This window comes from Talpa europaea, assembly GCF_964194135.1.
Source record: "Talpa europaea genome assembly, chromosome: 8".
Taxonomy (NCBI): domain Eukaryota; kingdom Metazoa; phylum Chordata; class Mammalia; order Eulipotyphla; family Talpidae; genus Talpa; species Talpa europaea.
The window spans coordinates 121591970-121605016 of NC_140075.1; the positions used below are offsets into that span (position 1 = coordinate 121591970).

General features: G+C 66.2%; 1 protein-coding gene across 1 annotated transcript; it reads right to left on the reverse strand.

The window, feature by feature from the left end:
* Window positions 1–11065: 11065 nt before the first annotated feature.
* Window positions 11066–12526, reverse strand: BAG5 (BAG cochaperone 5; the record flags this gene model as incomplete). The annotated part of the gene is made up of 1 exon (XM_084239972.1): window positions 11066–12526. Exon 1 carries the CDS (start codon window positions 12407–12409, stop codon window positions 11066–11068), a length of 1344 nt encoding a protein of 447 aa, XP_084096098.1. The 5' UTR covers window positions 12410–12526.
* Window positions 12527–13047: the final 521 nt, after the last annotated feature.

Sequence of the window (13047 nt, forward strand, 5' to 3'; positions counted from 1 at the left end):
GGGGTGGAGCCTGCCTCTGGGGGTGCCGAGCTGTGGGAGCAAGGCTCCCCTCCCCTCCCCCACGCCGCATTCCCAGGAGGAAGTCCAGGCCTCACCGAGCTGAGCGGCCCCTGGGGTCTCTTCTAGGCTGGGAGCCGGACAAAGCAGCAGCTGCCAGCGGGGCGGAGGGGGCCCCCCCAGCGGCCTTTGTGCTCTGCGCCCCTCCTGGTGACCTCACCAAAGGCCGGAGAAGGGCCCTTTCTTCCCAAAGGCAACCGTTGGGAATTGCCTGGGGACAAAGCCGTCTGGGGGGGGGGGGGGGACCAGCAAGAGGTTGGGCCCCTCGTGGCATAAATTAAGGGGGGCTGGAGTGGGGGAGGGGACGGCAGCTGAAGCTGTGAGGGCACAGGCATTCTCAGAGGCGGGCGAGGACATGGACATTGCCCACTCTGGGCCCTGGGCTGCTCCCTCAAGGCCTCACTCCGTCCTCCGACCCGCCTGCTCCACGCACAGAAGGGCCTGGGGCCGGCCTGGGGCAGCAGCAAGCCTGGGGTTGAGGCTGGTGGTGGGCTCCCAATCTCCAGAGTTGGGGGGTCACAGCCCCCAGAGCTGCCCTGCTGGACACACTGCCCATCTGCCCAGAGGGGAGCAGGGTTGGTCTGGGGAAACTGAGCCCACACAGCGGGCCTGGGTCAGCCACCTCCCGAGTCAGGTCAGGAAAACACTAGGCTTTCGCGTGTGGTGTTGGGTGACATCCAGCCCTGTGGGGGGAGGCCTTCCTGTCCCCGGGGCCGGGGTGCACAAGGCGCCTCACAGCCGTGCTGGCCCCCGCGGCCCTCCCTCCCCAGGCTGCCTCTGCACCAGACACCAGCCCTGTGTGTTGCGTCGGGGTAACCCGTGGTGGCCGGGCGTGTGACATCTCAGTCTGCGTCCCGCCAGTCCAGGTCAGCCAGAGGCCCTCTGGACACCCCCTAAGTGCCCCGATCTCCGCTGGTGGCTTGCTTAGGGCCCCGGGCACCGGTCCCCACTCCCGAGTGTTCCAGGACCCCAGGCCCGGGGGCTTCCCGCAGGAGGAGGCAGCAGTGGGCCAGGTGAGGCTGGGTCCGGGAGGTGGGCGAGTGGGCTGGTGCTGTCCCCAGAGCTGCGGGAACCAAGGTGTCCTTAAGACGGGAGACAACCGGCTGTGGGTCTGGGGGTGATCCTGGCTGTGCTGAGTGTGGAGGACAGAGTTGGTGTCTGAGAGTGTCAAGGGCACCCCCCGGCCGTGGGCCTGGGCCATACAGGGTGTGGGGGGGAGGCCAGCAGCTTGGGGCGTGGTCTCGGGGCTCCTGCCACCCCCACCCTGCCAGACTCTGTCCTAGCCTGGGGTCCTTGGTCTGAGGCCTTTGGTCAGGGTCACCAAGACCTCTCGGGCCCACGGTCACCCGGCAGCACAGAGTGTCCCCGAGATTTCCGGGGGTGGAAATTTCCCAAGCCCTTTCGAAGCCATTGAGCCCAGAGGTCAGTGGAACAGGGGGGACTTAAGCCCCTGCTGGGTGCTAGCCAGGCCTGCACCCCCACCAAGGACCCCCAGTGATGGAGAGGCTCGGGTGAGGCCATGGATGAGGACCATGGCCTGGCCAGGTGTCCGTGCCGGGGGAGGGGCTGCAGGGAGGCTTCCAGGGCACGGTGCCCACAAAGGCCGGGTGCAAGGCCCCCAGGAGTCCCGGCCCCACACCCTCCCAGAGCCGATGGCACGGGGTGGGGGCGGAGTAAGTAGGCCAGTGCTTTGTGCCGTGTTGCCATGGCACCGCTCCAGAGCGCGCAGGCTTCCTCTGGGCTCCGCTCCCAGGACACCCCGGGCCGCCGTGAGGCCCTCCCACCGCCAGGCCCGGCCCCGCTCCACCCGCCTCCCGCCTCCCACAAGCCGCGGGCGGGCGTGGCAGTGCCTCTGCCTTGCCATGTGATACGCACAGACACGCATGCTCGCCCAGTGCACACAGACAGCACACGCGCAGCACACACGTGCACGCGGAGACACATGCTTGCCCACATGCACCCTGCCCACAGCACACACATGCACACAGCACACACATGCACACAGCAGTGCATGCACACAGGCACACAGACTCGCCACGTGCGCAGACACACACACGGCACACCCATGTGCACACATGCCCTCCTCCATGCACACTGCCACTGTGCACACAGCACACGTTTGTGCAATACGCCTGCCCACATGCACCCTGCACACACAGGCACACAGGACACATGCGCAGTCACAGGCAGCGCTCAGTGAGCCTGGGGGGCCCCAAGCCCCGCCACAGAGGCAGGTCTGCTGCCCGCTGGGCAGGCCTGGGCCCCTGGAACTTGATGCTGCTGCTGCGCCTGCCCTGCCCGGGCTTTGGACTCTGATGCCAGAACCGCGGCCTCCTGCCTGGTCCCCAGAGCACCGCAGCCAGGCAGCACAAAGGCCGGGTCCAGGCAGGTGACATCAAGGGTGGAGAATAGGGGTGTCTGTGGAGCCAGGTGACCCCTAGGTCTCTGAACCCCTGTTGATAAGGACCCTAGGGTGTCAGAGAGGGAGGCAGAGCAGGTGGCAGCCTGTTGAGGGGCCAGGTGGGGGAGTGGGGCAGCACCTGACCCCCCTGAGGACTATAGGGGCCTGAGACCTGCTGCCTCGGCCCCCTGTCTGACAGTAGGGGGCTGGCTAGGGGGTGCCAAGGACCCCAGAGCCTGCGCAGGTTCTGGTGTGGAAGAGCGGGGCACCCTTGCCACAGGCAGCCCCAGTGGGATCCCCGCTCCTGCCACAGTGGCTGGTTCCCACGCGGCCTCCTGTCCTCTGGGGCGCCTGCTCTCGTCTGTTGGCTCCCCAAGGCCCCCGGGGCAGGCCCTGAGCTCTTAGTATGCAGGCCTGAGGAGCTGGGGACCAGCATGTCCCTCCTACTGTGTGCCCAGCTACCCCTGGCCCTTGGGACTGCGCTAGCGGGGGCTCAGTGGAGAAGAAGCAGAGGAAGGGGCTAGTCACCCAGGAGAAGGCCAGGCCAGGCAGCCGGCCGGGGGGCCTGGGCAGGAGGGCCTGGTTCCTGGGCTACAGTGGCCAAAGCTTTGCCTTGGGCAGAGGCCAGTGCCACCAGGAGGTCAGGGTGGAGGCCAGGAGTAAAGGCCCCCCGCTGAGCCCTGGGCCACCCTCCAGGCCGCGGGGGGTGAGGGAGGCCCCCACTCTGCCACTGGCTGCTGTGGGCGGCAGGGCGCCAGCCTGAGGGCACGCTGCGCAGGGACAGGTGATTGCAGCCTTGGGCACCGTAGCTGAGGTGCCCTGGTGGGACTCCACAGTTCACCTGGGCCTGACCCTGGGGGACCTGCGGGTGCTGCAGCCAGGGGACAGGGGACAGGGCACAGACCGGGCGGGAGCAGGCTGAGGGCGTTGGTTGGCTCCCGGGACTGTGGACCACGCTCCTCCCTTCGACTTCCTGCCTTAGTCCCCAGCCCAGGCACCCCAGCGGGGCCCACCGACTGAGGGTGGGGACCCCAGCGCCTGCGGCCCTCTCATGCCAGAGCCTCGGTCCCCAGCCAGCAGGCGGCCCTGCTGGAAGCGGCGTCTGGCGCTGCTGAGCCTGGTGGCGCCACAGTCCCCGCAGGCAGGCGCGCTCCCCGCCTGGGCTTCGGGGGGCGGCCCGGGCCTGGGCCGCGCCCTCAACCCCGAGGGGCGGGTCAGGAGCTGCCCGCCGGCAGGTCCCCATTCGGCGCGTGGTGGCGGCCGGGCCGTGCCTGGGCTCCGCACCGCCGGCGTCCACGCCGCCCGCGCTCCCCCCACCCCGCAGGTGCGGCCCCCGCGGCCCGCGCCCCCCCCCGCAGGTGCGGCCCCCGCGGCCCGCGCCCCCCCCGCAGGTGCGTCCCCCGCGGCCCGCGCCCCCCCCCGCAGGTGCGGCCCCCGCGGCCCGCGCCCCCCCCGCAGGTGCGGCCCCCGCGGCCCGCGCCCCCCCCCCCGCAGGTGCGGCCCCCGCGGCCCGCGCCCCCCCCGCAGGTGCGGCCCCCGCGGCCCGCGCCCCCCCCGCAGGTGCGGCCCCCGCGGCCCGCGCCCCCCCCCCCGCAGGTGCGGCCCCCGCGGCCCGCGCCCCCCCCGCAGGTGCGTCCCCCGCGGCCCGCGCCCCCCCCCCCGCAGGTGCGGCCCCCGCGGCCCGCGCCCCCCCCGCAGGTGCGTCCACGCCGCCCGCGCTCCCCCCACCCCGCAGGTGCGTCCCCCGCGGCCCGCGGCCCCCCCGCAGGTGCGTCCACGCCGCCCGCGCCCCCCCCCGCAGGTGCGTCCCCCGCGGCCCGCGGCCCCCCCGCAGGTGCGTCCCCCGCGGCCCAGCCCCTCCCGCGGCCCGGCCGGCGAACACGGGCTCGCGCGCCGCCTGGCGGCCCGCTGGGGGGGGGCCGGGGCGGGCCGGGGCGGCCTCCCAGGGCCGGGGGTCCTCCGACCTCGGGGGGCCCTGGGCGCGCCGGCCGGACCCTGGAGGGACATCGTGGTGGCGCCGCCGTGAGCTGGGCCTACAGCCTCCTGGGGCGCCGGGCCCGAGGGCGCTCCGCTCTCGGGAGCCGGGAGTCCACACGGCACCCGGTGCACCCCCAGGTGCCCGCACCCCCCAGGCCCGGCGGGGCGCCCTGACAAGGACTCTCCCGCCCCCCCCAGCCGGGCGCCCCGCGGCGGCCCATCCAGCCGCCCCTCCTGAGCCCCCGCAGGCCAGCGGCAGACGAGGCCCCTCGCTGGGGAAGAGGGAAGCCCCCAGAGGAGGGGGGCGCGGGGACCTGGGGGCGCCATCGAGTGTCCCCGCCGGCCTGGGAGGCGCCGACTAGACCCGCCCGGACCAGCCCCCGCCGGCCCCGGCTCCGCGCTTAGATTCTCCACTTTCGTTTCTTCACCGCTTTTTATTTATTTTTAAAGATTAATTTATGCAGACAAGAGCTGGGGGGCAGGCCAGAGGTGTGGGGGGTGAGAGGACTCCCCGGAGACAGAGCGGGGAGCAGAACAGGCGGATCCAGTGACATCCGCTGCTGAGGGGCAGCCAGGACTCGGGAGAGGCCGCGCGCCCTGTGGGTCGCTCCCTGGCTGGGGATCGAACTCTAGTGCGGCGGACGGCTTCACGGCGGCGCTCAGTCCCCTGCGCCCCGGGGAGGCCCGTTACTGCGTTTCAAAGCTTGGTGCGCTTGGTCTTGCTTTACACACTCGCCCCTGCCATAACCAGCTCCTTTGGCTGCTCCTCCCGTGACCCGGGGCAGCCCCTCCCACCGCAAGGTGGGCTGTGCCCGCAGCGCCTCTCCCGGGGTCTCCATACTGACGCGCCCCTGTGAGCCCCCATCACGGCCCTCAGCGTGAACGCCCAACAGAGCACCCCGTCCTAAATGACCCACATCTCCCCGTGCTCACCCGCACCCCGCTTCCTGCGGGGCTTCTCCTGTCTGTGCGCCCCGCCCAGAGCTCTGGCCCCGCTCTGGCCCCTCCCAAGGGCATCTCTCACTCCCAGCACAGGTGCCTGACCCCCAGGGGCACACATGTGGGGCGTGTACACGGCTTCCTCCCAGACCTGGGCTGTCTCATGACCACGCTGACCCCTGCTGGCCCCCAGGACAGGGACCATGAGGCCCGGTGAACGCCGTGGGAGGCCACCCCGTCTCCTGGCTGCCTTCTGCCACCTGCCAGGCGGTGCTGTGCCAGGTGCCCAGGGCACAGCCAATGCCTGTGGCCAGGTCTGCACAGAGTCTCGCCTCTGTCCCCTGCTAAGGCCTCCCATGGTGACCCTCGGTGGACAGAGCGGCTCACCAAAGGGGCCCTGGGACAGCAGCACAAGTCCCTTCTGGGTCCCCATGACCAGCCAGCACCTTCCAGGCCCAGGGCCTCAGGGCAGCTGGCTGGACTCTGCACCCCATTCCCGCCGGAGCAGGGGCCGGGCCTCAGAAGCTCCTGCCCTGCTCAGCCGACACATGAGGCCTCGGGCACCTGTCTCCTGCCCGGGCCTGGTTGAGAAGAGGAGGGGCGGGAGTCCAGTGTGGACTGAGGGGGCTCCCTCCCGTGGGGCTGTCCGCAGCCCTTGGCTTGGGCAGTGGGGCAGAGGGAGGGGGCAACCTCTCACCACAGGGGCCCCCGGCGCCGAGCTGTGGAGGTGGGGGCAGGGCCGGACTCTGGTCCTCACCAAAAGCCCAGGCTCTCTGACTCCCGCGGTCGGGCAGCTGCCTGACCGCGACCTGGAGCTGCGCCGGCCCCTCCGGGCACACGGGCGTCTGGAATGTCTCCTCGGCCAGGCGCCGGGCTCGAAACAGCTCTGCCCAAGGGTTCTGCGCGCCCCCGCTACCTGCAGCGGCCCCCCGGTGGGCAGGGCAGGCGGCTACTCCCAGGGCCTGGGGCCGGCGGCGGGGTCTGGGGTCAAGGCGGGGTGCGCTTTCGGAGCTGAGGGTGGGGCACTGGAGCTCAGCGCCAGGTGGGTAGGGGCTGCCTTCTCTGGGGAAACTGGGGGCTCCAGAAGGTCAGGGACTCTTCAGGCTGGAACAGGCTGGTGATGTGGGGAAGAGAAGCTGTGAGGTCCCGGCGGCAGGGCCGCCGCCTCTCGTGGGCGGTCACCCTGTGCTCTGGCACGGCCCGGACTCCCCCAGGGCCTGGCAGCGTCTCCCTGACCGAGAGGAGGGACGAGTCCGGTCCAGTCTGAACGCGCAGCTGCTGGTCCCAGCCACACCGCCGGGGAACTGTCCGGCGCTGCCCGGCACGGGCGGGTCGTCAGGGGCTTGAGAGATGAGGTGTTTGACCCGCAGCCGCTGTGTCAGCTCACCCTGCGGGCGGCGGGGGCCTGTTGGGGGCAGCCAGCGGTGTGCACCCCAGAGCCGCTGCCAGCGGGCCTGCCCCGGGGAGGCACCAGCCGCCTTCCTCTGCCAGCCAGGACACGAATGCTTTGATTTGGTCATAAGCCTACTTTGTGCTGAAAACTCTCCCAAGTCTTACTGACACCCTAAGGGAGAGAACAGACTAAACTGGAGCGCTGGAGTCACAGCACGAGCACAGCCAAGGGTCTGAGGGTGCGCACGCCGCTCCCACACGCAGGGTGGGCTGCCCGCCTCGCCTGCTCCCGGGGGCTGGACTCTCCCTGCCCACACCGGCTTCCATACTGGCTACGTTTCTTTTTCTTTTTCTTTTTTTTCTTTTTATTTATTTATTTATTTTTAAAGAACTTTTATTTTCTTACATGTTAATCTTTTCTTTTATTTTTTTTTAAATATTTATTTATTTATTCATACAAGCACTGGGTGCAGTCAGAAGCGCGGGAAGGTGAGAGAATTCACCAAAGCCAGAGTGGGGAGCAGAACAGGCAGACTGACGAAGTACACTGCTGAGGGGAGCAGCGGGCGGCAGGAGAGGTCTACGCGCCATGTGGGACCCTCCTCCGGTGGCCGGGGAGCAGCCGGGGATCGAACCGGCGCTGCTAAGGCTTTGCGCAGCTTCTCAGCCCAGCGTTCAACCGCTGCACCACCAGGGGAGGCCCTCTTTTTCTTTTTTTAAAAGATTTATTTATTTATGCATACAAGAACTGGGGTGCAGGCCAGAGGTGCGGGGTGGGGGGTGAGAGGATTCACCAGAGACAGAGTGGGGAGCAGAACAGACTGACAAAACACACTGCCAAGGGGAGCAGCGGGGAGACGGAAGAGGTCTGCCCCACCATGTGGGTAGCTCCCTGTCCGGGGATCGAACTCGTGCTGCAGAGGCTGTGGACAGCTTCATAGGTTGCGTCTTAACCCCCTGCGCCACCATGGAGGCCCCCACACTGGCTATTTTTTTGTGAGACTCAGGCAGGCGTGTGGGAAAGAAACAGGCCGAGGACAAGCGGCTCACGCCTCTCCGTGAGCAGACCATGGGTCTGCAGGAGCCTGGCCACATGAGCAGGGCCCGGGACCCTAGCGCGTCCCAGACTCGAGCCTCTGCGTTCAGTGGCTTCTGGGAGCCTCTCAGGGGTGAAACGGGTCCCTCTGGGGCAAAACCGAGGAGTTAAGAAACTTCCCTTCCACAGCTTTCCTCTGGGGTGAACCCCCCCTCCCTCTAGCTGACCTACGCCGTCCCCCTTCACCTCTGTCCAGGCAGAGCTGCTAACTAGCCCTGATGCCGTGGCTGCCGAAGGGCCGTGCCCGGAACTTGCGCTCACCCCCACCTTGGCCTCCGCGCCCAGGGTGACCCAGTCCCTGCAGTGACCCGGTTCTCCCGCAGGACTGGCCTCCTCCTGTCTCCGGGCCTGTCTGCGCCAGGAGGCTGCCTCTGCTTCGCGACTCGCCCCTCCTGGAGGGCGAGCGGGCAGAGGCGGCCGCAGGGAGGCGCGGGGAGGAAACCGGTGCTGTCGCCACCTCAGGGACCCTGCACAGCCGGCCGGCCCCGTCGGAGGCACCTGCCCGAGCAGCAGGGCCGAGGCCCGGGACGCCCCGGTGACACCAGGCCCTCCAGCCAGGCCCTGGCGAGGACACCTGCTCGCGAAGCTTTCCCCAGGGACCCTTCCTTCCTCCCAGAGGTCAGGTTCCCCCCGAGCTTCCTCAGCCGCCCACCCCCGAGAGCTGCCACCCTGAGACCGCCATCGGCTGGGACTGGGGAGCCCACCGTCCCTGCCCCTGGCCGAGTGGGACACGTGTTCCTCCCCACATCGCAGGTCCGTGAAGGTGGTCACATGCGGACAGAACCCACACCTCAGACCCGCATCCTTTCTCCACGGGGCGGTCAGGCGGACACTATTGCTCGGCAGCCAAACGCAGCTCTCAGCGGCAGAGTCGACGCGCCACAGAGCCAGGCAGCCACGCACAGGCCCCAGGCGGGCGGGCCGCGGCGTCAGACACCCAGGTCCGTGGCGCACACGTCTCCACTTACTCGTAAGAGGAAATTACCAAGTTAGCGCCACAGCTTTGCTTCCAAAGACCTGCGCATGCCGGATAACCTGAGGCCCTCGGAGAACCGGGGTAAAAATTCACCAAGGGAAACACATTAGAAAACGGGTTAAACGTCTCATCCTACCTCATTCCAAATATACCAAAGCGTTCTAGTAAAATGAAGCATTAACGTGTACTCAGCAGACATGGTCATTGCATTTATTTTCAGAACTACTTCATTACAGGCCACCTGCCCTTTCCGGGGTGACGACCTGGAAGCCCGCTGACAGGAAGGGAAAGAAGCAGACATGCCCAGCCAGTTTTGCATGAACATGGACGACGCCGTTTAATGCAGACCCAAGGCCAGACATTTGCAGGGGGAGGTTTCGCCCCCGTTACATAGCCCCGTCCCGTGAGATCACACAGCTCGGTTCGCATGAGGCACCCGGCCACATGCCGGGCAGCGGCCACGTTACACCGGGAGGCCCCAGCGTGGGGAGTGCGGACTTGGGGGCCACTGGTGAGAAGGAACCGGACCGGGTCAAGGAACCAGAACGGGGGCGAGCGTCAGGCCCCCACGCTTGCTCGAGGCTGAAATGACCCATTTGGGAAAGTCAAGGCGACTGCGGGGAGCTGGGTGCCCCGGGCACCTGAGCGGCTCAGGCGCTGGGGGGTCAGCCTGGCAGGGAAAGCACATTAGGGCGCCTTTTGAGGAAGCGCTGCTGCCCGACCTCACCACGGAGTAAAAGATGAAGCGGGGGCCAGAGGCTACTTACTGGCATGGCCTCCCAGCGCCCCCCTACAGCCACGGCACCCCAGGGCGACCCTAAAGTGCTTTGGCCACAGCAAGCCCAGGGATGGGTATGGAGGGGCCCAGAGGTGCCAGGAGCTGCTGGGCACAGGGGAGGAGGCACAGGCGTCCCAAGACTGGGAGGGCCCTGTCCACTGATTCTAGAAATTTCTAGTAGGAAAAGCATTAATGATTGGGTAATACGGGGCAGAGCAGGAATTAACTTAGGGCCCCACATCCACCCTCTCGTAGGGCTTGGCTACCTATGGGGTTCTCGGCTGTTTAAGGCCCTCCGCCCCGCTCAGGCCCCTCCAGGCGCGTGTTCGCAGGAAGCGAACCGCTTCCTGGAGCCGGGCGCAGGGGCAGCCTGGGTCGCAGCCCGGGTGAGCGCCCCAGCTCGACAGAGCGTGGGCACTCCGGCTCGCAGGCACGGGACTGGAGGCCGGCCCTGACAGCGCGCTGGGCTAGGGGCGGCCCTGCCGGGCACTCAGCTGGCAGGCTCAGCCCCAAGCTCTAGGGCCCGGTGGGAGGCAGCTGGCTCCCCCTGGCCGGCTCCCCAGGGCCGGACCGTGGTCCTGCCGCCCTCGCCCTGCTGCCCAGCACTGGCACTGGGCGCGCGTTCTCAGCCAGGTGCCTCGCAGCCGGGAAGACAGAGCCCGGCCTGCTGCACACAGACTTTTTTTTCAGGGCCTTGGGCTAAGCTGGCAGGGTGACTGTCCTAGGGTGGGGAGAGGCGCCTCCTTTTACTTTTTCTAACGCTCCATTCACTTCCTTTAAATGTCCCCCTTGTACTGACTACGGAGAACTGAAAGCTCGGGTTCCACCACCAAGACAGCTGCAGGTAGCAGCTGCTGTGTGATCCCCTCTGCGGTGCGGTCTCAAAGGACTTTGCTCTTAATTTTCATAATTTTCTTATGCATGTCACATACAAGAATAAGACGCCCCCTCTAAATGCAGAGTTTGGGGAAAAACAGACACTGTTTTACCTTTTTTCCAAACAAAGATGTGTGAAGCGGCAGAAGGAAAAAGCATGAAAACACAAACCTTCCGCACAAACAACATCCACGCCCTCAGCCACCGGGCGGGGCCCAGCGGTCTCGGGGCTGACCGCCCCCTGCGGGGCCCGGCCGAGCGCCCACAAGACTGACAAGGCCCTCCCAGAGCCGCTCCAGCGCCACATCAGTTTCTGTTTCCAGGTTCTGCAATAGCTGCATTTAATACTTGCCCAACCCACTTAGAAATCAGAAAAGCTGCCCTGATTCCATTTTCTGATTAAAAAACCCCAAACCAAAAACCACAGCACAACATACAGATAATGACCCAAGTGGAAAAGTTAAATGTGTTGTAATGATATTTGTTTTGCAACATGAAAAGCCGCGGAGATACTCAATATAATTTGCTTCAGTCATAAATACTGGCGTGGCCGGAGCGCGCGGCCGGGGGGCGTCAGTACTCCCACTCGTCAGACTTCATGTCGAGGTAGCTGAGGATGTTCTGCGCCAGCTTCACGGCCTGCTTGCGCGCGGCCTTGCTCTGCTCCTCGCCCTGCGGGTCCACGGCGTCCAGCGCCAGCAGCTGCTTGGTGAGCAGCTCCTCCAGCCGGATGTAGTTCTTGTCGGTCCGGCTGCCGTCGAAGGAGAGGACCTCCCCCTGGATCTCGGACAAGCTCCCCAGGACGGTCCAGACGGCTCTGTGGGACGGGTGCTCCTCACACGCCAGCAGCTTCCTCCTCTCCAGGGCCTCCTTCAGGTCGATGTAGGTGATGAGGGTCTGCACCTCAACCACCGCGCGCCGCCGTGCCTCGCGGATGCAGGGGTTCTTCTCCAGGCTCACCTCGTCCAGCTGTCCGATCAGGCCCTGCAGCTCAGTCTTGGCACTCAGATACAGCTCCGGAGGCTTCTGGGCTTCAAGAAGTTCGTTTTTGATCTCTCTCATCCTCTTGAGGACCTTCTCGATCTTCAAGATGGACTGGTTCTGCCCCAGGTCGAAGGCGGGGGTCGTGTCCGCCTCCTCCTCCAGATCCAGGTGCTTCAGCAGCTGGTTGATGTCCTCCACCACCTCCCTGCGGTAGTTGCGGATCTCCGTCCGCCCGCACACGTCCAGCGCGTCCAGGTCCGCGATCAGCCCCGAGAGCACGCAGGACAGGTGCCGGCAGGTCTCGTTGCTGCTCACGCCCATCAGGAGGGCGATCAGGGTGCCCCTGGCCTTGTTCACCTCGCACATCACCGAGTTGATCTTGGCCACAGAGGGGTGCGTGTCCTCGGACAGCGGCAGCGAGGGCTGCTTCTTGGTGCAGTCCTCGATGATCTCCTGCACGGCACAGATGCGGGTGAGGGTGCGGTAGCGGGCCTTCCGCAGGGACACCTTGCCCCCCGTCTTGACGTGCGTCAGCCGCAGGATGATGTCCTGGATGCCCTCCTCGAACTCGTCCGTCACGCAGCAGCCCCTGCTGAAAAAGGGCACGATCTTCTGCTCCACCAGGGCCTGGGCCTCCTGGAAGATGGTCTGTATCTCCAGCCGGCAGGGGTGGCTCGCGTTCTGTTCCAGCTCTTTGAGGAGACGCTCCGTCTCCTGGGCCGCCCTCTTCCTCGCCTGCTGGATGTCGCCTTTCCCTTCAGTGTCCACGGAGTCGATCTCAAAAAGCTGTTTGGTGAGAGTCCTCTCCAGTCTCTTGTAATTCTTGTCGTCCGAGAGCCCGCTGAAGCCGGTCACCTGCTGCTCTATGCTTTTCACCTCCTTCTGGATTTCCTGCAGCCTCCTGAGGGAAGGGTGTTGGTTTCCCATATCCATGCTGTGTTGGGTTCCGTTTCACAAGCACTAGGAGGAGACAAGAAGAAGCGGTCACGCCACACGGTCTCTGCAGGCAGGCCGCCCTGGGGGCGCAGGAGTCACTCTCAGCGCCACCAAGCTAGCGCAGCCCCTGCGGCCTGAGAGCCCCTGCGGCCTGAGTTCCACCCGGCCAGGGAGCTACCCACAGGGCGCAGCAGCCCTCTCCTGTCTCCCCGCTGTTCCCCTCAGCAGTGGGTTTCAGTGGATTCGCCTGTTGTGCTCCCCACTCTGTCTCTGATGAGTCCTCTCACCCTGTACCTCTGGCCTGTACCCCAGTTCTTGTGTGCGTAAATAAAATAAATCTAAAAAAACAAACAAACCCAAAACCCTGAAGTCTCTGCAGGATGGTAAGGGAGCACTCACTCTAAGACTCTCACTTTCAAAGCCACCCCAAGGGAAAGGGCCGCCCCCGGGGAAGGTGCGGAGTATGGGCTGGAGCCCTGGCCCTGAACTTCAAGTTTCTGGAATTCGAAGGGCGTATCTGAGCAGCTTATCCTAGGTGTGGCCGCAGTGAACTATCGGCTCCTGAAGATCGCACCCTGGAAGCTGCAGGGCCCTGTCGGAGAGTGAAGGGTGGCTGCTGCACTCCCAGAGGTGAC